This window comes from Babesia bovis, chromosome 3 (genome assembly GCF_000165395.2).
Source record: "Babesia bovis T2Bo chromosome 3, whole genome shotgun sequence".
Taxonomy (NCBI): domain Eukaryota; phylum Apicomplexa; class Aconoidasida; order Piroplasmida; family Babesiidae; genus Babesia; species Babesia bovis.
In genome coordinates, this window is record NC_010575.1 from 2,033,083 (window position 1) to 2,056,171 (window position 23,089).

A 23,089-nucleotide genomic window follows, 5' to 3' on the forward strand; every position below is an offset into this window, starting at 1 on the left:
TTATATTATGGTGTAATTAATCTCGAGCTTTATATGATTCCACACAAATAAACAACAGATAAAGTGAAATCAATTCCATGTGTATTTAATGAATGATAGGATCATTTAGTCATAATATTTAAATGTGTAATATCTTTAGTGTACTATCGCATTCAGCTGCATGTTAGTTATTGATCTTATACTATACCTACATATTTTGTAAAAGTTCTATCGAGCTCGTTATGATTATATCGGTTAATTTGTATTTTCGATTGTGATTTGTTAAGTGCCAATAAAGCATAACACATATAACATAGCGTCGGTTTATCTAATGTGACAAAGTCATGCTTTGTATTAGATTATTTAATGCCCACTAAATCTACAAAATGAACCTGTTATTGTTGAAACCAGAGGAGTTGCACCATGATGAGGAGGGTATATATGTAGACGTTACTGATAAGCGCAAAGTATCGCATATAAAATATGTGCTTAAAGCAACAGTTGGCAAGCAGATTAGGTGTGGTATAGTGAGTTCCACGATTGATGTTGGTACTATCACATGTTTGTCACCACAAGCTATTACTGTACGACTGTCCGACAAGTTTTTAAGGTATTCCATTAGTTGATATATCTTACGTCTTTCAGTGATGTACCTCCCGAGCGCCCATTGATTGACCTAGTCGTTGGTATACCTCGCCCTCGTTCCTTGGATAAGCTTCTTCAGGTAGTAGTATAATATTGTATTCCAACAGTGTACAGTACAGTGCTAGTATGGGCGTTGGTCGTATTTTGCTTGTATGTTCCTCGAGGGTTGAGTTAGATTACCTGAAGTCGCATCAGCTAGAAATGCAAAACATAGAGGAGTCCCTGTTGCTTGGCATGGAGCAGGGTGTAACAACATACATGCCCGAAGTTCAGATACACCGCTCTTTAGGCTCCTTGCAACGTTCATTAGAGAAGGAGCCAATGGCAACACGTCTCATCGCACATCCCGGAACTGAAGATACCCTTGGATCATTGGGTATTACATCGCATCTATCCGGTCCAATCCTTGTGGCAATAGGTCCAGAAGGCGGTTGGCTTGACCATGAAGTTGATTTTTACGCCAGTCTTGGATTTCGCAAATTCAACATTGGTGAGCGTATACTGAGGGCTGAGGTAGCAGCAGTCGCTATCATATCCCAGCTACAGTTACTACTAAACGACAAGGTTCTCCGACAAGGTCGAGACAGAGCAACAAGGGACCAATTGTAATATTAGTATGATATTCCATTTATATGGACCTTTTTAGACATATAGATACCGATTGCACCATCCCAACTATTGATACTGAAAACACTTATATATATATATATATTGCGTTAACACTAATTGAATAATCAGGTGCTAATTCATTCACCCGGAGGGAGGTAGTCTACAGCAGCATCACAGAAGCTTGAAAGTGCTTTTGCGATAAGCTGTCTTGTAGTGCCCTCTCTTGATGATTCGTATAGTTTGGTTAGCTGTATGGACACCACTCCATAACCCATAAGCTTCAGTTGGCGTTGCCTCAGTAAGGCTCGAGAGCGTGGCTTACCGTGTGGTATGAAGCAGTCACTGAAGCTGAGCACATCTATAAGATGTCGTTCAAGTGGGAATGCCACACTGGCTTTGTAAACATTCTGTATCGTATGTACGGTTTTATGTGGTATTTTCATTTGTATCAGGCATTCCGACAGCATGTTGTCGTAATCCAGCTCTATAGCTCGCTTCTTACGACCGCCCTGTGAGATGGTATAAAGATCGTCCCTTTGGTAATCAAGCCATTCTTGCAGGGTTGTAATTACATCTGGATTGATATTCCACTTTGTTAAGTTACTGATAGATTCATGCTCATCCTGGGAATTAGTCGCTACTAGTTCATTTGGATACATTTCATTGTTTCCAGGCATCAAACAGTGCATCACGTGTAGCGCCACTTGTTGTGCCTGCAGCATGTCTGTAGGTAGCTCATCAAAAGTGGGCACATACTTGTTTAGCATTTGTACAAGAATTTCATCCTCTCCTAGTACTACACAGGACCACATTAAGGATATCATCGATTCCGGATTGGCGTCATCCATGTCAATGGCAACTTTCAGAACCTTCCTAACCCAAGGAAGATGCAGGTTAGCTTCTGTCAATGCATAAACCGCCTTGGACAGCGTGGTGGCGTTGGCATCATTTTGATTCATACCAGCCACGGTATCGCACATGGCTATTACTGAGTCGTCCATGTAGCCCATCTTAATTAAGTTGTGTACGGTTTCAACCACGTCCAGGTCATGACACGAAGATAGACTTGCCACCACTCCGTGCATAGCACGCATGAATTCAGTACTCTTGGAGAGCTCAGCCGAAAGAATAGCCAATTTACGTGGTGGCAAGCCAGCACATGCCTTTATGTATTCTTGGATAACCTTATTTTTATGGTCACCAGATACGTTATTATTCATTAATCGATTCAAGCATGACGCCATATGTTTCGCCAGGGTCCTTACAGCAGAGTCACCCTTTGACCCTCCAATGCCCATGGCAGCTAGACACTCGAAGAACAAGGATATATGTTCAATATTGTAGCACCTCCACCTGGACACACGTCGTTCAATTTGGTCCACCATGGCTGATGCCAGTTTGTCCAGAGCACTCATGAGGGTAGGGTCAGATTGTTTCTTCAAGGTGGTAGCAACCTGAAGCAGTAGAAGGCAATCTTCAGCGTACATTTTATGAGCACCGGTTGAAACAGTTTCTATTAATTTCTTTAATAGTAAAGGAGGTACCTGTGATGCTTCCATGAGACCCATTAGTATCTCAACTACATTTTCAGGAAGCATTAGGTACACCTTACTCTCGATTACCTTGCACAGCTGGCTGTAAAACCGCTCATCGGACACTGCAATGAAGCCTCGAGTGATCTTAGCTAGTTGTAGTGGCGTGAATTCGTTTAACATCAACTGAGCACGGTTACGCATCTTCTTGAATAACGTTTTGTGCTCCTCTGCCATGTGGGCGAATGCAGCTACTGCAGCAGATATATCCCTAGTAGTCATTTCATCTACGTGGTGCAATAATGCCGAAGCAAGATCCTCGAATAGATCGGTATCCTCTATATCCGCGTTGAGGTATGCCCACGCAATGGTGGATATATCCCTGCATCTGAGGTGGGCTATATGTGACCTAACCAGTGGCGATACCGTACACAGGAATAGTTCATGGTCAGCCTCGCGTAACTTAGATAACGCCCACGTCAGGTGTACCACATCCCCAATGTTAGTGCCACTAGCCTTGGATTCTATTATAAGCCTTATCTTCCGGAATAACGCTTTATCACTGAATCCCAGGGATGCATATGCCCACGCTATACCACACAGCTGCTGCATCGCAAAATCGTCAATTACAGCTAACACCGCAGCACTCAATTGACTGAATATCACCGGGTTGCGCACATTTAACCTAGCCAACGCCGTGGCCACGCATGTTATATCCAATGGTGTCCTGAAGTGAGTTACCTTTTCCTGGACAGTCCCTAGGAGCATATCACGAAGGTCGATGCCAGCAGTGCTCATGGTGGCCAACTTAGATACCGCAAATAAGCTACTGGCAAGCTCACTGGTACCCAGTTCTTTTACGTGCTTCTGCATTGTAACCAGGAGAGAGTCCATCCACTGCGGGTGGATCCTAAGTTTTACAATAGACCACAGGACATTAGTCACGCCTTGTGGGTCCAAAGTGGCTATATGAGCCTCAACTGCCGATAGAAGCTGGGCAAAGGTATTGTTGCCAGTTAAGGTATACCTCGAGTAGGATGTAGTATGTCTAGCAATTCTGTGCAGAGCAGTGGCGGCATTCACTGCATTCAACTTTGTTACTTTATCTTGTATAGCAGCAAGCACTTGTGAAGAGGATTTACACTTCAAGATAGACTGTTGCAGCACGATGTGACCTGGATCCATATTTAGCCACGTTTCTGGCTCCAGCTTTGTTTCAGCAGCAATAACCGCTGCCGGGGAGGCGGCATCAATGACACCAGCTGGTTGCGTTGGCATTATGCTTTCCAGAACACTGCGTTCAGAATCAGTAAGCAGACGACCAATCATAGCTTCTGGCGATACGCTTTCCTTCAGTCGCAACTCCTTTGTGGATAACGTGTCTGTTTCAAGAGCAGGTTCCATCCCCGTATCTATTGGCACGGCCTCATAGTACGCATCTCCCTTCAGATGCAAATCGTTTACTAATTGGTCTCCAGGTGCTACATTGGACAACGAATTTAGTGTATTGCTTTTTGGAATGCGATGCGATGGGACAGTCATTGGTTCTAGTTTATGCGATTCAGTTACGGTGACATTTTCTGGTGCTGAAGCACTACGTTTTGTGCTAGACCTAAAAGTGTCCAGATCAATTAGTCTAGACTCGTTAGACTCTATAGAGTCAAGTGATTCAACGCTCTTCTTTGCCTTGGCTATTGACTTTTGTGAATCTATACGTGTTTTATGACGAAAGTGCATATTCCACTTGGATTCAATGTCATTCAATTGCTGCCACACCGGCTTGGCTGAATACATATCTTGTTCCTGTACGTTAGTTGCGCTAAATCTACTTTTTGCCTTGTATTGCTTTAATGTTCCCGATGGCTTTATAGTGGCCTCAAATGATGTCGCTTCGTGGTCCAGGGACTCATCGTTACACTGTTTCACAAAATCATCGTGCGATACTGAAGTGGTTAAATATCGCCCACGGTTTTTTATGAACATCAAGCGTAGAGGACGTGAGATATACATATCGTTTTGAGCGCCAAGGTGTCCAATTACATAAGGTGTACCAATCAATGTTTCTGAAGCCAATACGGCTCTACTCAGCCGAGTTGCACGGCTGTGGTATACAAGCCTCATGATGTAGAAAAATACTGTAACAACGCATTTACGGAAAAGGCTTATTTTAGTCCCATGAAAAAAACTGTAGGTGTTCAAGCCCAAGTAGACCTTAACTAGCAAACCAAAACACAACACCACTACTTCAAAGGTAAACGGCGCTTTAATTCCTCTATCTTCTGCTCCAGGGTAACATCATAGGGCATCCGCGGGTACGCGGGACCGTACTTTTTACGCATCAGCAACCAACGTGTGAAATCCTCAATTTCAAAAGCTTCCATGCGCTCTACATCAACTCCCTGTGAGGTAAGGTATTCAAACATATCACGTCTAGGTGGATAATGTGGTACCTCTCCTCTGACATACAGTGGCCACCAGCCGTGTTTATCGTTTTCTAGTGACTTACAAAACTGCTCAACCGTATCTGCGGTTAAGTTGTTACTGGTTGACACAGTTGTTTCATCCAGTTCATCTCCAGCATCGGTTTTCACAGAGGAATAATAACGACCGCTTGTACTTAGACACCTTCTATTAAACACAGCGCCAGACAATAGCGTATCCAGCAATGATATAGGTGTAGCTCGAGTATTTAATGGGCACATATAACTATCCGTTTGTGCGAAGTAACGGCATTGTGTAACACAAGCACTGATGCATCTCCCCCTAAGTACCGATGATATATTACGCCTAAATCTAGCTCTACGAGTTACTGTAAAATACATATCATTGATGTGTACGTATATACTGGAATATAATGGATTCCTAAAGGGATGCACTATATATAGGAACGATCCTTGACTCCATTCTATAGCTGTAGCAGACATAGATAGTAATATGTTTTACGACAGTTAAAACCACTGGATGATACATAATGCTTGATATGAATGAAGCGTGCTTTTAACGAAGAGCCTTCCAAAAGGCAACATCCCGAGGGTATGTTACATATACGTACATACACATTTATCCAGACACAATCGTTATACCCAAGGCGAAGACACTTTTACCTGAAGAACTCGATCTAGTCTCGTTGCATAGAGATATAAGCCAATATTGGCGCAATGCATCATCGGTAGAAGATGGTTACGACTTTATTTCATTAGGTCTACCAACGCCGGGACGCCCTGAAGAATCAGAGGCTGTATGTGATGACGAGGAGGATGACCGTCTGTTCCAGAAGCTATTAGCATCTGTAGAACTGAGTTACATCCCACAGGAACTCATACAAATTGACTATACCCAGCCGCGAGGCCAGGAGTCGATCAATGACATGCCGGATGGCAAGCAATCAATTCGCCGTATAGAGGAGGTGATGGAACGCGAAGCCAACGAAGTTGACCCCGAGGACACTGAGATGCCTACTGTCAGACAGAGTCTGCCGATAGATGACGATGCCATGGATGTTGACTTGGCAGACTACCACTACTCATTCTGTGAAGAAGATGATGGTTATTAATAGCTGACAAGCACTTGGCAAAGCACAGTGCATCCACTAGGGAGAATATACTAATTTCTAAGTAATATCGCAATAAATTATAACTTCATTTTGTGAGTTTTAGCAGTGTTACCATGCGGTCTACCAATGGTTGAACCCCCGAACGGTCACCAGACATCATATGTTCAAGCTGTTCCAGTATTGACTGAAATTCAGTATCGTCCTGGATCCACTCTATAGAGCCCAGTGTGGAGGAAACTGTACCGTAGGCATATATGGCCAAGGTAGGATATGGGTGACAGAGGAACCATAACATTGTTTTCAGCGCGGTATGGGTGACGTGATTAGTATTACCGTGTTCATACAGAGCATGTAGACACTTGAAAATGGCCTTGAGATAATTGTAGTTTGCTGACTGCCGCGCCTCGGTGGATAACATGTCCACCAGCTGATCGCTGGTGTCCATAACCCTGTGAGATACAAAGTATCTTGTCGCTGATGCTACATTTATGCATGCCTTTGAGTTATTTCCCGTGATACTAGTTTGGTAATACTCAGTAACGTATAACAATACCATGTCACGTAACCGTAGAACACGGCCAGTAGATGACTTAACCATTTCTTCACCATGCTGCTTGAGGAAGTCTACAATAACATTATCCAGTGTATCCTCGTTCCATAACTGTTGGTTTGACCCAACGGATAATAGGTTCACTAAGGAGTGCACCAACAACTCGGAAAACCTAGGCGCATATAGTAAATACATGAATTGCGATGTGCATAATGGCGACAGTGAGTACCCTGGGATCCTGAGAGACACATGTGAAGAGGTTCTAATATACGTATCGTCGTCATTATCAGCAGACTCCAGTAACTCATCGATGTTAAACGATTGTGCTACATGCCAGTTAATATTAGTAGCAATTACCGACATTAACTTATGTTCCTGTAAAACTCCTAATGAATACACATGATCATCTTTTTGTGCACTGGTTTCTTCAGTAAGCACCGATTCGGTAGATACTTTTTCAGTTGTAACACCCACAACTTTTTCAGGTTCCGGCTTTGCTTGAGAAGAACAGTGGCTCCTGTCAGCCTGTAATGCTAGTTCTGGAGCAGAATCATGTGGCGTCATGACCTTGCGATTTCCCACAGCATCGCTTGTAATGTCTTCTAGTGAACTTTCCTTTCCTGGCGACCGTAAACGGTCTATACTGCTATTAAGATCAACTGGTGCATTGGGATACACCGCGGTACGCGCTATACCGTATTCGTACTTTGTCCCATAGAATACACGTTTCCATATCCAACAGGGATCGATTCTGAGTCCAGAGTCAAACAAATGAGCAAATAAAAACGTAGACCGTGCTCGAGTATTATCCAGTGGCTCGAGGCATACCTTGATTAAACAGGTAGCCATCCGGTATATATGCTCAGGCTTTATATGTTTGAGCAACTTGTTTCCCGGATTGTTTAAGATCGTAAGTAGATAACATATAGTCTCTATTGTTACCTCACGTACCCAGGAACCAACGTCACCACGACTGTCAATTTCATAGTCCGATGAACCGTACTCCAAGGCTTCAATCAACATCTCTGTTGTATCCGAGGATATATCAATCTCCAAAGTACTCTCCAATACATGTAATAACGATATCATGACATGCTGCCGTATTTGTGCGTCCCTAAATTCAGCCATGGAGTAATTCGTTAGAATTTCCCTAGAGAGTACTTGGATCAATTGCTCCCCGAATTCTTTGGACAATGATATTGGACACGCTGATAGCGACAGTGCGTAGCCACGCATAGCAGCTACATGTCCTTGTTTATCCACGAGGGAATCTATTAGGTACTGCACCAAGCGGCGTGATTCCATTATATCAGTGTTACATAGGTATATAAGCAGTGGTCTAAGAGCCTCAACGGCAGCTACCTGGACCTCAACAGTAAAGCTACGTATAGAGTCCTTAAGTATCGTTACGTAGTACCTCAAATCGTCGATATCCAGATGCAGGCTTTTCGTTGCCAGTGCTAAATTGCAAATTGACCTTACAAGTTCACATATCGATTGCCTGAATATGACACCGCCCTTTATCCTAAACATGTGCTGGCGTTCGAATATTACGGGTACCTGCTTAATACGGTCAAACGGATCCTGTAACAATTCACCACAAGCAACCAGCCCATCGAGTATATGGGACAATGTACAAAGCGACCCGTGGATAATAGCCGGATTCTTTGTGCCAACGCATTCCAGGCAATGGTCTACAATCTCGATATATACAGGTATACCGTTACGCGTAGCCACCTGGCCATATGGCGTATTTACCAATGCTAGGCATATCCGAGCAATGGCTCGCGCAGCATACCTTCTAGTGGTCATGTCAGGGTGGTGTAACTTAGTACGTAGCAAATGGTCGACCATAGATAATGTATAGAACCCATATCTAGCAATACGCTCAGACAGATCTACGAAAGCGTGCCTTCGGTTAGCCACAGAGAAGTAATCCATGATAACTATTAAATCCAAGCCATGCGCTACATCACCAATACGGCCCACGAGTTCCTGGAATGCTGCGCAAGCGGCTCTACGACAGTTAATCGATATGTCGAATAACGACATGTTGACAAGTGACTTGCTGATGGAAACTATATGCTCTGGGAGTATGGCACTCTTGGGATAATGGCGAACAACCGCCCAGCATATATAACAAGAAGCGTCACGCACTCCACAACCTGCAGAGCCCTTACCACGCCACAGATCAAAGTCCAATGTCAACACCACGCAGTCCAGCACCTGGCCAAGCATGTTCGGATGCAGGATGCCGCCACGAAGTATCTCTGCGATAGCGAGGCAACCGCCATGGACAGCAGATTCACCCTTGACGAAACAACGCTGCACCCAGTCATACTGCTGCTGTATCACATCTAATATATACTCTATAATCTGTTCATTCAGGTACATTGGCAGCTTAGTGGATATCCTGCCAATGGATTTCGCTGAGGCCCAGCGTACACGAATATCACGGTCGACCAATGATATTAACAACTGCTCGACAATGCTCTCCACTCGAGGGTCCATTTCAAATTCAGCAACATCGTCCATGATAACTTCCGCGGTATCAGCGGTCGATATCATTTTACGCAACTTACGACGATACCTTTGCGTCTGTGCTGATGGCGGCAGAATATGCAGAGCCAAACGCCCTATGCAGCCAGCTTTAAGCCTACGGCATGCGGATGATCCAGCAATATCGGAATCCAATAAGCAACGTGTTAATAACCCAAGATGAGGCGCAATGTCTTGACGTAACATGTGCTTCAACATCTGCTTAAGCACTGTAAGCACACCGATTTGTGCATGTTCATCTTTGGATAGTGCCACTGAATGGTTGTTAGCAAACATCACAGCACTATCCATGATACCATCTTGTTTTGTGGGTGGAATCTCCCGAGAGACTAATGGTTTGTCAGTATTACCTGAAATCATTGGGGAGCTGTCAATGATAGACGCATTGTTATGCAAATCTACAGTGGCTTCACTCTGTATCTCTGATCCAGGAGATAGTACATACGAGCAGTATGATAAGAATTCATGCAAACTATACTGACCAATATCAGGCCTGCCATAGAACGTAGACAACAGTATTCCGCAGGCGTCCCTGGCCTTGGATGATATAATTACGTAATGTATCGCCACCGATAGTATGCGCCTGACTAACGTATTACTACCGCCACTCTCATCGCGCCATATAGTGTCCAACTCAAACGGTGTATAGACCAATAGTGATAACCATGACAAAAAAACATACTCAACACACCACCGGCGATTTTCATAGCGCGAATGTGGCGACCTCTGTTCATGGGCACGTAACAGCTCGATTACTGAAATAACGGGAACTAGATAGCGCACTGCATTTGGGGCATATGCGAAACAACGACGTAGACCAACAACTTTAGCGACGTTGTATATATGATAACATATAAACTCCAGTCCTAACATGGAGTTGATGTTGTTAGCACCTAGCACTATATCTGATAACACAGTATCCGATAATTGAATTAATTGCTCCAATATCGAAAATGCTTCACCTACGAGCAACTCCACATTGGAAAACATCAACCTTGGATTGTGCATATACTGCTCCAGAATACGTTCAAACTGGACTGTAGTATCGCTTAAAGTAGCTAATGCGTCTTCCTCCGTCTCTTTGGAGGCTACATTCGATATTGATGATGACGCAACGTCGGCATCAGTGCCATCGGAAACATGATGTGCTGCCTCAGCGCCAACATCACACACTAATGATTTATCGGTACCAGGAAAGATTACAAGCCTTCCATGATGCCGTTGAAGCGATAGTAGACGCACAGACTCTTCGCCGTGCGAAAACTGTACCAACACGTGCTCAACATGGTCAAATGTCATTGTAACCTAATAAAGACACGTGGTATTATATAATAGGCACACATACTACATTATTGTGAATGTACAACCCAGGAAGACGCGTCTACCTCATAGTGTTGAATAGGAAACCATATAACGATCAGAAGCAACGGCCGTCCTCTGGTGTACATACACAAAGCTAAGGTAATAAGTAATCAAATGTTAACACATATAATTTGAATTTAGTTCGACTCAGCTATGTCATGAGCGCATTTTCGACAGTGACGTATCTCGTCGTCAACACGTGTGCTGCAGAGTAGGTGGACGGCTCCGGTACACGATCGGCAGCTTTTGACCTGTAAAATATGTATCCCATCGATGTGTATCGTTAATGAATATGACGATTGTAACCTACCGAGTGCAATATTGGTTCACCGCAACTGCTGCAAATAGGATGATTTGATAGGTCGTAGTTATCAATGAATTCCTAGATTTTATGTATCGCACTCATGTTACCTACAACATAAAATCGAACTCCAGGAACTATACAATCACGGCCGTCCACAAATTGAAGCCAACCTTCCTTTTCAAACCGATTGACTAAATGATATAAATACTTGACTATCAACCAACCCAATGACATCTGGGTTTTTTCGTCACCCATATTGTGTTTTTTGCAAATGGATTTCCAAGAGACTTCACCGTCCTGAATGTCGATCGGGAGTCTGTCAACTAGGACATATATTTACATCGCCCATGTACTAACATGATGTAAGCACTTGTTCCATCGCATCTATGATATATGAGATCACTGAGAATAGGCATACCCATATAAATAGATACCTCAGAAGGCGTGAATACATGTTCAAACACACGGCTTGTGTTTTCCGAACGCGATTCATTACGAGTTCCTGAAGAAGCAGGTACACGAGCTCTAGTGGTCGTAGTATGGAAGGACTCAAGGTCCTTCAGTGAAAAATATGATACGCCTTCAACATTAACTCGCTGATTAGTATGGACAAAAACGACCAAGACACACCTTCAGCATAAAGCCTAACTCAGACAAGCAATCATTGACTTCCTTGATGAAACCCTTATTAGAACCATAGTCATGACCTGTTCCTCGAGATATACCACGAACTAACGCGGACAAATCGTCCATAGACAGGTACTGCCATATATACACATCTAACAAAGGACACACACCTTTTTGGCAAGTAAGTGCTGAACAAACAGCTGGATTCCAGCCTCAGAAGCCATATTAATTAGGGTACAATTAGTTTCCGCGATATGAATTCTATATTTCGCAAGGAAGTTTCGGCTTTTAGCCGATGAAGAAGGTGCTCAGTAGCCTCGAGGATGTCCCATACTACAAAATATTAAATAGACACTAGTCATCTTACCATACACAGAATCAAATCTGTATAGTTCCTGGTTAGCCCAGTATATAGCCGCTGTCTGCAGGAAGTATATATATTAACCGGAGAACATACCTGGATAGTCTGGATAGTGGCAGATTCACCCTCAAACAAGTCCTCAAATAAATCTAACCAGTACGCAGTTATCAAGTAGACTATACCCTCAACGTCAATGCGTATCTGGTCGTCAGAGTACCAAACATTACCCAACGGAATGCGAACGTGGTCAATCCAACCAGAGCCATACTTGCGAACCATACGCTTAGTCACATATGGCTGGATGCCCTCACAAAAGGAATGGAATATTAGCAACACGTACTCCAATAGTTGAGATTGCGATAGTTCCTGTAAAAACGGACGAGTACGACGGTCACGAGCGGATACCAACGGTGGTTGAACTTCACAAAAGATTTCAGCACGGTCACATCGAAATTGCATTATACGACTCTGGAATAGTAAACGCTTTTTCTCTATACCACTCGGTATTGACGATCGTAGATATATACGCTCGTCAGGGCTGAAAACCTTAGCGAAACGCTCATTGCCAATGCCCCAATCTAGGTATAGTAAAAAGTCGTCACCTAACCTAGACGACACGCGACTCTTGTTGGCCATTGCAAACTTCAAAAAATGACGTGGGCTCTTTAAGTAGAATTCATTACCCACAGTAGAGCCGCCGACTGCAGGTTCACACGATTCTGCACTTTGAATACTTTCAGCTCTGGTTGATCCCACGTCAACTGACTCTGCACCATTCCAGTGATACTCCAAAAGCTCGCGAAGCACATCGACTACTGCATATTTACTGCGATCAGCAGGGATCCCGCTGCCTTGGACTGAGGTAACACGGCTAAAGTCATGAAACCAGCGTGAGTCCACAGGCATGGAAGCAAGGTCTATAAGCTTACTAGGTACCGATGGAGATATAGCACGAGCTGCCCAAATGTCAATGTTTGGAGGTGAAACGTTATACACATGAAATACCAAAGTAGCAGCGTTTAGTGTCTCAACATGCTTAGATATACAATAGGTACCATTTGAGTGGACTCCACTGGCGCCCATAGATCCTATAGACGGCTGATCCCAACTAAAAGTCAAGGTTCCACTCTCACCCATAATGCCATAAATGCACCGACCACTGGTACCGCCAAAAAATCCATTACTACGCACACCGAACTCAGTTACGCAGTTTGGAGCAAGGTCCTCACTAGGGTACTCAACCCAGTGGCCATCGTCAAGACGAGTGCCATTAGGAGATAAATCTAATTTTAAATGTTTACCACAGAGATTTACGATCCGGATTAAAAGCGAACGATTTGTTTTCCTAAGACTGGGCAGCCATAAGTTACTCCCCTGCGTCCACGTAAAGTCATCAGGAAGTGCTTCATACTGATCGAAAGCCTGTATACCACCAGTAGGTAATTTAGCTAGGTTACCGCCATTGTGGCGCTTCAACAGTTCTTCTAAGCATTCCTTCAGGCCTTTAATGTATAAGCTGCCGTCGGATGTCTCCTGGACACGAATTAAAAATGTCTTGCAAAAACGATTGCCAGTTGAGTTATCCAATTGATTGTGATGTACCTTGAAGATAACGGGACATGTAGTGTCGACGTTAGCGGTACTGCCAGTATCAAGTTGCGATTCCGGTACAAACACACCACTAAACACCTCTCCGCTGCTAGAACGGTCAAGACGCAGCGATAATATGTAACGAACACGGTTCAGTATCACACCATAGTTCAGTAAAAAGCGTAAACCGTTAAATGTGCGAGTAAACACACATGATAAAGTTACATCGCCACCAGGCAATAAGCGCTCTGGTAACCACGTTGTCCATGAACCATGGCGAATATTATGAAAATGACGGTGTAACACTACACTCGTCTCGTTACATAGACGAAGCTCTATTACCCTAGAGCCCATTACACTAACATTATTAACATGGCGATATTGCACGTCACTATGAAATAGACCTAATTAAACTCAAATCCAGCTCAAGGACAGTCACTGTGGTAATATATATAAAATGTTTACTAATTTACCTGGGACATATATGTGGAACCGATGTACCACGTCAGGGTGAACCACACCCATTACACCCAAAGTGGCACCAGATACTGCTGAGCTCACAAGCTTTACACACCGACCTGGCATAAAGGCGTTGTCTAACATAAAGATAAATTAAAAACATACACCTACCATCAAAAGGCTCTAAACGATACATGTGACGCCACTTCTCTGGAATTGGAATCTTAGACTCCCCTAGCTCCCAACGCTGATACTCACTGTAGAAGCCTAATTCGTTAAGCAGGGTTTCAGAGGCACCCTGAACTTCCTGAAACAGATGTTAGTTCAATCAAACGTCGCATGGAAACGTGTGATCAATATGATACAAACGTACCTCCAATCCAGCAGTTGAGCTGTTGGCATAGCCACAAGCAATATTGCAATTATTAACAGCTTGGACATCACTCTCATCAGATTGCCATACCACATCACCAACTTCAAATACCTGAATCGGTAAACTGGCACTCCTGAGGTTAGATATGGTGTTTAGTATACCAGGCAGCAGTGATACACGACATGCTTCCAAATCTGATACCTTGGCATTTTTCAATAGAACTGGACGTTTAGAACCTAATTTATCGGGTTTTATCCAACCCATGCGATCGTACATGTTAACAAGGGAGTCGAGAATAGGCATCAAAGTCTCCTTGTAACCACAACTAGATAGAACATCACGCACAGTACGCTTTAGGTATGTGAGTGGACGTAATCCACCACAATTAAATGATTCCTTAGCTATACGGTTGTATCCATATGCTATAGCAATATCCTCGCCAAGGTCACAGGCATGTTGAATATCAGGACGGTTTATAGACACTACGGCCTCGACGCTGTCGGTCTCAGGACAATGGCGCCCCTTAACCATCATGCGCTTTAGCAGTGAACAAACCTGTTGGCCATCGAGTGAAGGGACGCCAACAAGTGACCTGAAGTATGACATATCCCCGTGAAGAACACGCTCTGTTAAGTCAGGAGAGATAACCGTATTGTCGATGTACTTAGTATAGAATGGCTCCACAGTAAAAGGATGCTCACAATACTGTGAAAAACAATAAACAACCATGTTTAAGCATATGCTCCCTTTAACACGATCTGTAGCAGTGACCTCAATGAGTATGTTGCGTGTATCCAGTGTTACCTTCGTAGCGTCCGAGTTAGTAATAGGAGGCCACGAACATACTTTGCCACTTGAATCGCGAAGCACAGGATACCGATCACAGTTTTCAAGGATCTTCAAATATGGCTGTGCAATGATTATTAAGTATATCATAGCATACCTTAAGATGACTGTTACCCTCACTGTATATGCGCATTAATTCTGAGGCTGAGTATTCACGATTACCATCGCTGAGAGGTGCAAATACTATATCATCCGGTTTCTCCAAAGAGTATACCAACGGCTCCGATATACAGTCCATGTCGTGAGTGCCAATGGCAGCCAGTGTCCTCTTACGACATAGATTCTGATGTAATTTGGTTTGTAATTCAATCAAGCTGTCATATCTCTGCTGAGTTAACTTGACACCACGCAAACAAGCGGCGAATATATACGGTCTTGTGAATTTCGACTGCAGCAATCAGCAAGGATGTTATTTGACCCACCTCTGGAACTGCCTCGATGTACGCAGTATCACGAGGTGTATCGACACTGTATTTAACCTCGGGAAATCCTGAATCATTCTTGTATGCCAACAGAGCAGTGACCAATCCTTCCAGACATAAGAGATCGTAACTGCAAGGAATATAAAAAGATGAATACGACATACCGATTAGCAGGAATCTCAATCTTAACGACCTCGACTCCCTTTTCATCAATCAAGCACTCTTCATACTCAAGACCGAAGCTGAAGCATAGTTCATCAAGCTCCTCGAGACCTGTGACACATCAACACACTAATGGGAAAACACACTTAAATTGCCACCAAGGCGGCTTAGAAGCTCGACTTTAGGTACTGTAATAGTAGGCATTGTTAAAATATGAAATGTAACGGTAATACTTTGAATTAGGCGTATTAGATGGGGAATTGTTAACATCAAGGGAAGGAAGGCATTATCAATTAAAGTATAGAAGTTATATGTTGTATATTTCCTCAATTCATAAAAGGTTAGTGCCATTCCAGGGGCGAGTATTGCTCATTAATGTTTGAAGAAGCTTTAGTGTTAGATTCCGTTCGTGCAAATTGCTCTGATACCTATAAAAGCCTTGTATCATGGTAATATTTGATTTTATTGACATCTTAAGGGTGAATCTGGTGGAATGTAGCTTCAGTGAGAGATTTCCTAATCGTGTTCATTAACTAGCAACTGTCCTATAGCTCCATTAATTACTATAGCGCCCTTGTACAAAGTTTCATATAATCAACTGGGAAGACACTAGACAACATGGCCGAATCACATAAGTATTTATTCTACAGACTATTTGTAGACAACACAGTATATTCACTTTAACTACGTAACACAGATGTACGAAAATAAATAGGATCATTTTAAATTAGCAACTGTGATAGTTATACCTTATCGCTACGACGGAGTGCCATCATTTCGTGACGTAACTCAATAGCCTTTCTACGAGCCTCCTCATAACCAAGCTTAATGGAACTGAAGCCCTGGGTCTTACGTTTGTTACCCTTCATATACACAACACGCCATAAGTGGCGATTCGCATCATACCATACACCACTGACCTTCTCACCCGTTAGAGTAGAACCCGCTGCATTCTTCTTCTTACTGGCCTTCGGAGTGGTATACTGAGTGCGGCACTCATGACTCGAAATTGGAGATGCCGTCAACGTTGGAACGAAACGACCTAACTCATTGCGAGATTGAACCTCAACTTCACGACCAATGTCACTCTTAGATGCAACAACGTTCTTACGCTGCATTAGAGAATTGTCAATCTCGGCAGTTAAACTGTTGTCATAAGGTGAGTCCTCATAACTAGTCTGAACATAGTACTCAGGAGCCGGGTGCATCTCACGATTAGTGTTGTAATCTGGTAATACCGAGCAGTGGCGCTTGGAGTACTCAAAACTGGCGCCAGCAATTGTCTCATACGATGCACTAGGAACTGTGTTGACGGCATTGTAACCATTAACTGCAACAGAACGAACGTCAGTGTGCCAATATAAAGGTTGCTGAATAGGTAGACAAGGTACCCGCTCGTCCTTAGGCGATGAACCGTTCTTCAAACGATCCACCACAGTGTGCAATCGACGAACAAGGTTCTGTAATTGCGATGAACCTGATACTGGGAAACTCTCAGTAGAAGGCTCCATGTCAGAAGTTATCACGGGGCAACCAGACAAATGACAATTACCACCTAGAGGCCTAGATAAATTGCAACCACAATTCGAACGATTCGTCTCTGAACCAACGTAAACACAGTAATTAGACGGAGGACAAAAACGCTTGTAATAACCAGAAGCACCTGACATACGAGGTGTTAAAAATGTGTCAGAGTCCTCTGAATACGCCTCAACATGATGCGCAATGGGTACAATAGGCGATATATTTAAAGAACGGGCGCTTGCATTATCGAGCGCCAAATTGAGAGAAGGAGTAGCCAGTGTTGAATTGTTAGATACATACGCCGTGCCACAACTGCTGTCATCTCTGTAACCTCGATCAACCGGTTGATACAGCTGACTTGATGATCGCATATACTCATCTAAACTAGGTGTCGGTTCGTGGTAATTGGTTGGATGCACAACCTGCTTGCCGATAGAAGTGTATGATCCATGAGGTGCTACATTGTCTACACGAACATGTGAATCCGCGGTACTCTTCAGGCGGATAACCGGACGACCCTGGTCTGCATTTCCATCGTCAAGAGTTTGATCAGGCGTTCCACGTAAGAAACCACTTGGAACTGTACCACCCTGATAACCATACAACTCAAAGCCGTCAGTGGGAAATTCAGTGTCGGGTATATAGGTAGTATCACCTGATGTGTCGACAGTCTCAGCATCAACGAAACATTCGTCATATAACTTGAATCGAGATGTCTCCGTGAAAGGTGTCTGATCAGCACAGCCAACGTCATAACCAATGTAACCATCAGTCAACGATGAACGGCGAGTACCACAATCAGTGAAGGAGTCCATGGACGAACTCTGACGTCCACTGACGCACTGAGAACCGTCCACATCACGAAATTCATCAAGCGGTAAGGAAGTAGTACGGTCGCCATAGGTCATGTAGGAAAGATTAACAGTCACATTTGACGACATAACTGAATCGGAGCTGATATACTTTACCAGAATATAAGCCAAATGCGATACTCATATATTCAAATAAATCCAATAATGGCAATTAACAAACAGCAAACCAAGCCAGCATCAGTAAATGCCTTCAGTGGTAGCAGCGATTGATTTGGATACCATAGATAGTATATTCCCTTTGATTTAAGGAACAACAACCCTCTAATTTCGTCTACAATCTCAGCGAAGGTGTATGGCGCTGGATGTTTATTGCAGACTAAAGAAAGAATCAGTGACAAACACTTAATAAAATATTGTACATGAGATAGTAAGACAATCCTGGGAAAATGATGCCAACAACAACATAAACTGCGATCCAGAAAATTTATAATCCGGTGAATTATTTGAATATTATCACCGAAATTATATGATAAATAATATCACAGTGGATGTTATAACTGGTAACACAAATTCTCGAACCTTCTGTATTAATCTTCAACTAAACAAGTCCTTACAATATGATTAATAACCACCGAAAAATTGGGGATATAAGTTGACGAAGATAGTTGTCCTTGTTAAAAAATATTTCCAAGTGCAGAGAATAAAGTTGGATACTTTAAAACAATATTCAAGTATCCAGCTATCACGGGAAAAATAAAAATATTTTTAAACAAGGAGTCAAGCGATTGTATTCATACAAGGTGAATAAAAATGATGTCCAATGCAAACTAAATAGCAGAAGAATCAGTTGACTATGGTACATAACAATAGACAAAATATCCGCATGTAACTGTAAGGAATACGGCTGTCTTTTAAATCGAAGAGGACATTGAATAAACCACTAATGAGTCTTTATTCGCCAGTATGTCCACTAAAAATGACGCAAAGATGAACACCAGAGTGCGAGAATGATCCGAATGTGACCCTATAGGAATAACGGCAAGGCACGTTATACACTCCTATTATCACACTTCTGCGAGCATAATAGCCTTAAACATCCATATACAATAATAGAACATCCTGTCAATATATTTCTGAATGCTGAAAACTAAACATGAAACAAAAATACGAAATGTGTAAGCTGAGACTTAAGAAGACACTCTGAGCAATATTGAGCCAAGATGAACAGGTCAAAATAAACAATAAAACCAAATATGAAAATATGCAAAAGGTACCTAGAATATAGACTTGATACCTACGGTATTTGCGATATATTGACCGGACAAAAGTACTTGCTGTCCTCCACTCCCCCTATACCAGGACGGCCCTACCTGTCGTGCTGTCACCGGACACGACCGCACATATGACGGGCAAAACGACATTGTTATACCATTATTTTACCATTTTATACAGTACAACATATGTAGATTATATCGGTGGCAAGCTGACCATATGTAACCAACAAATAAGTGAAATATACCAACCTCAATCTCAGGTACCACTTATCAGTAGAATGAGCAATATATAACGAACTGAGGGTGTGTCAGACGTGAAACTTTGCCATATATTGCAGTATGTAGGTACAAATGATACTTCAATTAGAATTTTAAAATGTGTATTGATTTAATATATGAAACTGCATAAATTTCTTTGCCGTGTCTGGGGAGAACTACCAAAGCATTGTCTCCCTAATAATGAGTAAATAGCTTTGTTAGCCTAAATAATACTCTAAGTGATGATATATATATGCTTTATGAAGGTGCTAATATCTATAGGATACATATATAGAACTGTTATCAATGTGTATCATGGACAGCATGTGTATGAACAAAATTGTGTCTAAATATGTGAGCCATCATTTATAACACTTGTAAAGTTGCTAGCGTATATAAAGAATTATTAATAGCATATGTTTCCAGTGTTTTAATTTGCTTCTCTTGTCAATAATATTCGGTTGGCAGCAGCAGTTGATTTATCAGTCAAAACCGTAGATCCTTCAGAATGTTCATTAGTGCATAGCTTATCTATCTTGAAGCCTATGATAGAAGCACATGGCAATGGCTCTGAAGTAGTAGAGTCTGTTATCCCGGCGTCCTCAACCAGATATTCAGCCAATGGACTGCCAGATATATCAATTTCGCTGTATAATCTAGTTTATTTATTAAAACAACATACGATAGTTCTAGTGGTATATGCGTAGTTCCTGTAATGACTTCTCTTGTCAAAGGATTCCCAGAGAGATCGATACTATACATGATGTTGGTCAATGAAATGAACTAACCGTGAAAGAAATGGCAAGTTACGCAATGATTCTAACACCTTAGATAAATGAAGAAATTGATTTTCCGACAAATCAACAGAACGAAGATTTAGCAACATGCATAACCCAAAATCAACTAATGACCTATAAGTGATATTGCCTTCGTAGCATAAACCCACGTATCAGATAGTAGATTTCCTTTAAGATTTATGCTCTCAAACATAACATGAGGTTGCAATATACGATATGGTAGATTACTAATGCCAAGGTTACTCAAGTCAGCATACGAAGAATTGTTGGAAGAATCCAAATTTTGCGTAACAGCATCATATGACTTTAAAGCGGAACAAATAGTAGGATGCATGTTTGTCCCATAACCAAGGTAACCGGACAGCTCAGTTGATTTTTCATAACATCCAATGTACTTCGATATTTTAGACCTGTGAACAATTATGCTAGCATATTGACCACCTACAGAGCGAGCCTTAAGTACTTAGAAGAGTCCAGGGTATCTAATTCCTTTAACATTGTCAGCTGATCCTCCAGTACCAACTCATTAACACCCTGACCTATGGATACAATGCGCTTTGTCCCGGGAAGTAATATCGGATTGCGTAACAAGTCAGTGGTTTCATCCCACCCATATAATGTGTCCATTCGGCTACGGAAAGATTTCAATGATGCCAAGTCAATTTGAAATTCATTGTTTTGATGAAGCTCCATACTGTAACGTAAACCTAATAGATGCGGAACATTTTCATGAGAATTGAGATTATGACCATCCACGTTGCACTTAGGCATGCTCCTGAGGCGAGAATAAAATGAATCAATAGACCCTCTTTTCATAGTCACCACAATAAAAGGGGATGCGTGCATCAACGCATCTTGGTTGACAGGATAACTCAATTTGAAACGCCATGCGTACTCACGTAAATTAGCATTCTTGATCCTAAAGAAGCTTATATATCATAGATTATGACCTACTTAGATATTACTGGTGACGAATCAATTGGACTCCAGACGCCATCTAGTTTAGAGCGTGAATCTGTGTATAGATAATAGAATCTACAACCACACAAACCTTTGGAAGTGCCTGCTATAATATAGCTCTCACTTGGGCTTAAGTTCACGGGTTCATTAAAATAGAATAAAATACTCCCACTCTTACTACAATAATAGCAATTAACTACATAATAAGGTAAAGCATTGCGACGATATAATAACCAGTCAAAGTGTTCCCAAACACACTGGTCGTTGGGATCCGTGTATATCCCTTCACGGATAACTTTCAACTCAGACGCCAACGAACCCTGAGTTTCGCTCAAATGACTACGGTGATACCAGGCCGAACTGTTTGAAAAGTCTTTATCAATCAGCTTTGAAAACTCTGAATAACACAATCTATCCGTAGGTGAATCATTGTCACTAGATATATCACTTTCCAACAACTTGAGATAATGACGAACGTAATTCACGTGACCCCAACCATGGAAATTACGACCGTCCTTGTTGAACAATAACATACATAGCGATAATTCTTTGTTCAATAAGTCAATTAGACCATCAGGGCGCAAACTAAACAACATAGTCAAAACCCACAATCGATGCTGCCAAACAGCAAAAGATTTTGGAGAATTCTTTAATATACTCATAAGCATATTCAGCTCAGAAAACAATAATGTCTTTAGATGCTCCCTATCTGAACGGTGTCTTAAGAAGTAATTCTTACGATAATGCCATGATGGATAAAACTCTGGCATGAAATCAATAATGTCAGTCGATAAAGCAAACATGCGATCTGCCTCGCTTTCATCATTGAATATACTGGAATCGGATGTCTCATCGTCGCTATTACGAACACTAGATACAAATGAATCCAACAACTTGAAGCCCTTGGATAACTTCAAGGTATAAGCCTCCTTCTCCTCAGGAGTCTTGTAAACGTCTTCCTTACGAATCCCATGCATTTTAGTAATAATCCATGATATATAACCTTTTTATATCACAGAAGTAATGCAACCATAACAAAATTTAGACCGTCGCAAGAGGAAGCAATATTTACTACGTTACTATTACGAATAAGAACAAATTATGCCATACCACTATGGAATATTCCACGAAATGCAAATATCCACTGGATGACACGATAGTTCAATTCTATGTGTATCAACACAAGATGATTTTCTGTCCTAAAGAAGATAATAAAAGGAACTATGTAACACCACTGCTACATTTGAGCGGCATAGAAGCAGTTACAGCACGCTAATTAACGAGGTAACTCCAATATGGAACACTTTTGTACAATCAATAAAAAGCGTAAACTATCACAAACAGGTTATTTAATCGTTCAACCAGATTATAAGTGCAATACCAGGTGACACTATCAGTTACACATCAAAGGAAGGAAAAACATATATAGCACACATCTGAAAAATAATCGAACAAGCATACCTGTAATAATTCAAGGAGCTAAATAGTCTCAAAAATATAAGTATATATGAATTAGATTCTATAGTGTCAA

The 23,089-nt window shown here is 42.0% G+C and overlaps 10 protein-coding genes across 10 annotated transcripts; 2 read left to right on the forward strand and 8 right to left on the reverse strand.

The window, feature by feature from the left end:
- Positions 1-71: 71 nt before the first annotated feature.
- On the forward strand, positions 72-1,300 carry BBOV_III009530 (RNA methyltransferase family protein). The gene is made up of 3 exons (XM_001612027.2): positions 72-589; positions 625-703; positions 739-1,300. Exons 1-3 carry the CDS (start codon positions 366-368, stop codon positions 1,231-1,233), a joined length of 798 nt encoding a protein of 265 aa, XP_001612077.1. The 5' UTR covers positions 72-365; the 3' UTR covers positions 1,234-1,300.
- Positions 1,301-1,320: 20 nt separating this feature from the next.
- BBOV_III009540 (uncharacterized protein) lies at positions 1,321-4,936 on the reverse strand. Its single transcript, XM_001612028.2, has one exon. The coding sequence runs from the start codon at positions 4,884-4,886 to the stop codon at positions 1,371-1,373; it is 3,516 nt and encodes a 1,171-aa protein (XP_001612078.1). The 5' UTR covers positions 4,887-4,936; the 3' UTR covers positions 1,321-1,370.
- A 19-nt stretch (positions 4,937-4,955) lies between these two features.
- On the reverse strand, positions 4,956-5,527 carry BBOV_III009550 (uncharacterized protein). The gene has a single exon (XM_001612029.2). The coding sequence runs from the start codon at positions 5,465-5,467 to the stop codon at positions 5,006-5,008; it is 462 nt and encodes a 153-aa protein (XP_001612079.1). The 5' UTR covers positions 5,468-5,527; the 3' UTR covers positions 4,956-5,005.
- A 137-nt stretch (positions 5,528-5,664) lies between these two features.
- On the forward strand, positions 5,665-6,393 carry BBOV_III009555 (uncharacterized protein). Its single transcript, XM_051767604.1, has 2 exons — positions 5,665-5,798; positions 5,834-6,393. The coding sequence occupies exons 1-2, from the start codon at positions 5,750-5,752 to the stop codon at positions 6,316-6,318; spliced, it is 534 nt and encodes a 177-aa protein (XP_051623729.1). The 5' UTR covers positions 5,665-5,749; the 3' UTR covers positions 6,319-6,393.
- Positions 6,344-10,746, reverse strand: BBOV_III009560 (tubulin-specific chaperone D). Its single transcript, XM_001612030.2, has one exon. It carries the CDS (start codon positions 10,724-10,726, stop codon positions 6,404-6,406), a length of 4,323 nt encoding a protein of 1,440 aa, XP_001612080.1. The 5' UTR covers positions 10,727-10,746; the 3' UTR covers positions 6,344-6,403.
- A 140-nt stretch (positions 10,747-10,886) lies between these two features.
- Positions 10,887-11,956, reverse strand: BBOV_III009570 (uncharacterized protein). Its single transcript, XM_051766974.1, has 7 exons — positions 11,891-11,956; positions 11,724-11,855; positions 11,512-11,689; positions 11,451-11,477; positions 11,205-11,416; positions 11,100-11,171; positions 10,887-11,040 (listed from the first exon to the last, which is right to left on the reverse strand). Exons 1-7 carry the CDS (start codon positions 11,942-11,944, stop codon positions 10,927-10,929), a joined length of 789 nt encoding a protein of 262 aa, XP_051623530.1. The 5' UTR covers positions 11,945-11,956; the 3' UTR covers positions 10,887-10,926.
- BBOV_III009580 (uncharacterized protein) lies at positions 11,920-14,075 on the reverse strand. The gene is made up of 3 exons (XM_051767294.1): positions 12,178-14,075; positions 12,088-12,142; positions 11,920-12,053 (listed from the first exon to the last, which is right to left on the reverse strand). The coding sequence occupies exons 1-3, from the start codon at positions 14,023-14,025 to the stop codon at positions 11,950-11,952; spliced, it is 2,007 nt and encodes a 668-aa protein (XP_051623531.1). The 5' UTR covers positions 14,026-14,075; the 3' UTR covers positions 11,920-11,949.
- BBOV_III009590 (putative phenylalanine--tRNA ligase beta subunit) lies at positions 14,027-16,153 on the reverse strand. The gene is made up of 8 exons (XM_001612033.2): positions 16,080-16,153; positions 15,936-16,044; positions 15,772-15,901; positions 15,447-15,737; positions 14,504-15,412; positions 14,302-14,437; positions 14,145-14,267; positions 14,027-14,109 (listed from the first exon to the last, which is right to left on the reverse strand). Exons 1-8 carry the CDS (start codon positions 16,135-16,137, stop codon positions 14,063-14,065), a joined length of 1,803 nt encoding a protein of 600 aa, XP_001612083.1. The 5' UTR covers positions 16,138-16,153; the 3' UTR covers positions 14,027-14,062.
- Positions 16,154-16,656: 503 nt separating this feature from the next.
- BBOV_III009600 (AP2 domain family protein) lies at positions 16,657-19,578 on the reverse strand. Its single transcript, XM_001612034.2, has one exon. The coding sequence runs from the start codon at positions 18,396-18,398 to the stop codon at positions 16,677-16,679; it is 1,722 nt and encodes a 573-aa protein (XP_001612084.1). The 5' UTR covers positions 18,399-19,578; the 3' UTR covers positions 16,657-16,676.
- Positions 19,579-20,216: 638 nt separating this feature from the next.
- BBOV_III009610 (Protein prenyltransferase alpha subunit repeat family protein) lies at positions 20,217-22,865 on the reverse strand. Its single transcript, XM_051767202.1, has 7 exons — positions 21,650-22,865; positions 21,553-21,613; positions 21,044-21,517; positions 20,748-21,008; positions 20,590-20,712; positions 20,484-20,555; positions 20,217-20,448 (listed from the first exon to the last, which is right to left on the reverse strand). The coding sequence occupies exons 1-7, from the start codon at positions 22,533-22,535 to the stop codon at positions 20,232-20,234; spliced, it is 2,094 nt and encodes a 697-aa protein (XP_051623532.1). The 5' UTR covers positions 22,536-22,865; the 3' UTR covers positions 20,217-20,231.
- Between the last annotated feature and the right edge of the window lie 224 nt (positions 22,866-23,089).

What these genes read in the sequence shown, in the direction of transcription:
- BBOV_III009555 (XM_051767604.1), top strand. Translation starts at nt 5,750, where the DNA reads ATGAAGCGTGCTTTTAACGAAGAGCCTTCCAAAAGGCAACATCCCGAG. An exon ending in CAAAAGGCAACATCCCGAGG is followed by an intron (nt 5,799 to 5,833) that starts GTATGTTACATA and finishes ACATTTATCCAG; the next exon opens with ACACAATCGTTATACCCAAG.
- BBOV_III009600 (XM_001612034.2), bottom strand. Translation starts at nt 18,398, where the DNA reads ATGTCGTCAAATGTGACTGTTAATCTTTCCTACATGACCTATGGCGAC.
- BBOV_III009560 (XM_001612030.2), bottom strand. Translation starts at nt 10,726, where the DNA reads ATGACATTTGACCATGTTGAGCACGTGTTGGTACAGTTTTCGCACGGC.
- BBOV_III009550 (XM_001612029.2), bottom strand. Translation starts at nt 5,467, where the DNA reads ATGTGCCCATTAAATACTCGAGCTACACCTATATCATTGCTGGATACG.
- BBOV_III009580 (XM_051767294.1), bottom strand. Translation starts at nt 14,025, where the DNA reads ATGGGCTCTAGGGTAATAGAGCTTCGTCTATGTAACGAGACGAGTGTA. An exon ending in CCACTATCCAGACTATCCAG is followed by an intron (nt 12,143 to 12,177) that starts GTATGTTCTCCG and finishes TACTTCCTGCAG; the next exon opens with ACAGCGGCTATATACTGGGC. An exon ending in CAGATTTGATTCTGTGTATG is followed by an intron (nt 12,054 to 12,087) that starts GTAAGATGACTA and finishes AATATTTTGTAG; the next exon opens with TATGGGACATCCTCGAGGCT.
- BBOV_III009540 (XM_001612028.2), bottom strand. Translation starts at nt 4,886, where the DNA reads ATGAGGCTTGTATACCACAGCCGTGCAACTCGGCTGAGTAGAGCCGTA.
- BBOV_III009590 (XM_001612033.2), bottom strand. Translation starts at nt 16,137, where the DNA reads ATGCCTACTATTACAGTACCTAAAGTCGAGCTTCTAAGCCGCCTTGGT. An exon ending in GCTCAACTGCTGGATTGGAG is followed by an intron (nt 14,438 to 14,503) that starts GTACGTTTGTAT and finishes CATCTGTTTCAG; the next exon opens with GAAGTTCAGGGTGCCTCTGA. An exon ending in GTTCCACATATATGTCCCAG is followed by an intron (nt 14,110 to 14,144) that starts GTAAATTAGTAA and finishes ATATTACCACAG; the next exon opens with TGACTGTCCTTGAGCTGGAT.
- BBOV_III009570 (XM_051766974.1), bottom strand. Translation starts at nt 11,944, where the DNA reads ATGGCTTCTGAGGCTGGAATCCAGCTGTTTGTTCAGCACTTACTTGCC. An exon ending in AGCACTTACTTGCCAAAAAG is followed by an intron (nt 11,856 to 11,890) that starts GTGTGTGTCCTT and finishes TATATATGGCAG; the next exon opens with TACCTGTCTATGGACGATTT. An exon ending in CTGGAGTTCGATTTTATGTT is followed by an intron (nt 11,172 to 11,204) that starts GTAGGTAACATG and finishes CATAAAATCTAG; the next exon opens with GAATTCATTGATAACTACGA.
- BBOV_III009610 (XM_051767202.1), bottom strand. Translation starts at nt 22,535, where the DNA reads ATGCATGGGATTCGTAAGGAAGACGTTTACAAGACTCCTGAGGAGAAG. An exon ending in TATAGCAGGCACTTCCAAAG is followed by an intron (nt 21,614 to 21,649) that starts GTTTGTGTGGTT and finishes ATCTATACACAG; the next exon opens with ATTCACGCTCTAAACTAGAT. An exon ending in GGAAATCTACTATCTGATAC is followed by an intron (nt 20,713 to 20,747) that starts GTGGGTTTATGC and finishes TATCACTTATAG; the next exon opens with GTCATTAGTTGATTTTGGGT.
- BBOV_III009530 (XM_001612027.2), top strand. Translation starts at nt 366, where the DNA reads ATGAACCTGTTATTGTTGAAACCAGAGGAGTTGCACCATGATGAGGAG. An exon ending in CTGTCCGACAAGTTTTTAAG is followed by an intron (nt 590 to 624) that starts GTATTCCATTAG and finishes TACGTCTTTCAG; the next exon opens with TGATGTACCTCCCGAGCGCC. An exon ending in CCTTGGATAAGCTTCTTCAG is followed by an intron (nt 704 to 738) that starts GTAGTAGTATAA and finishes AACAGTGTACAG; the next exon opens with TACAGTGCTAGTATGGGCGT.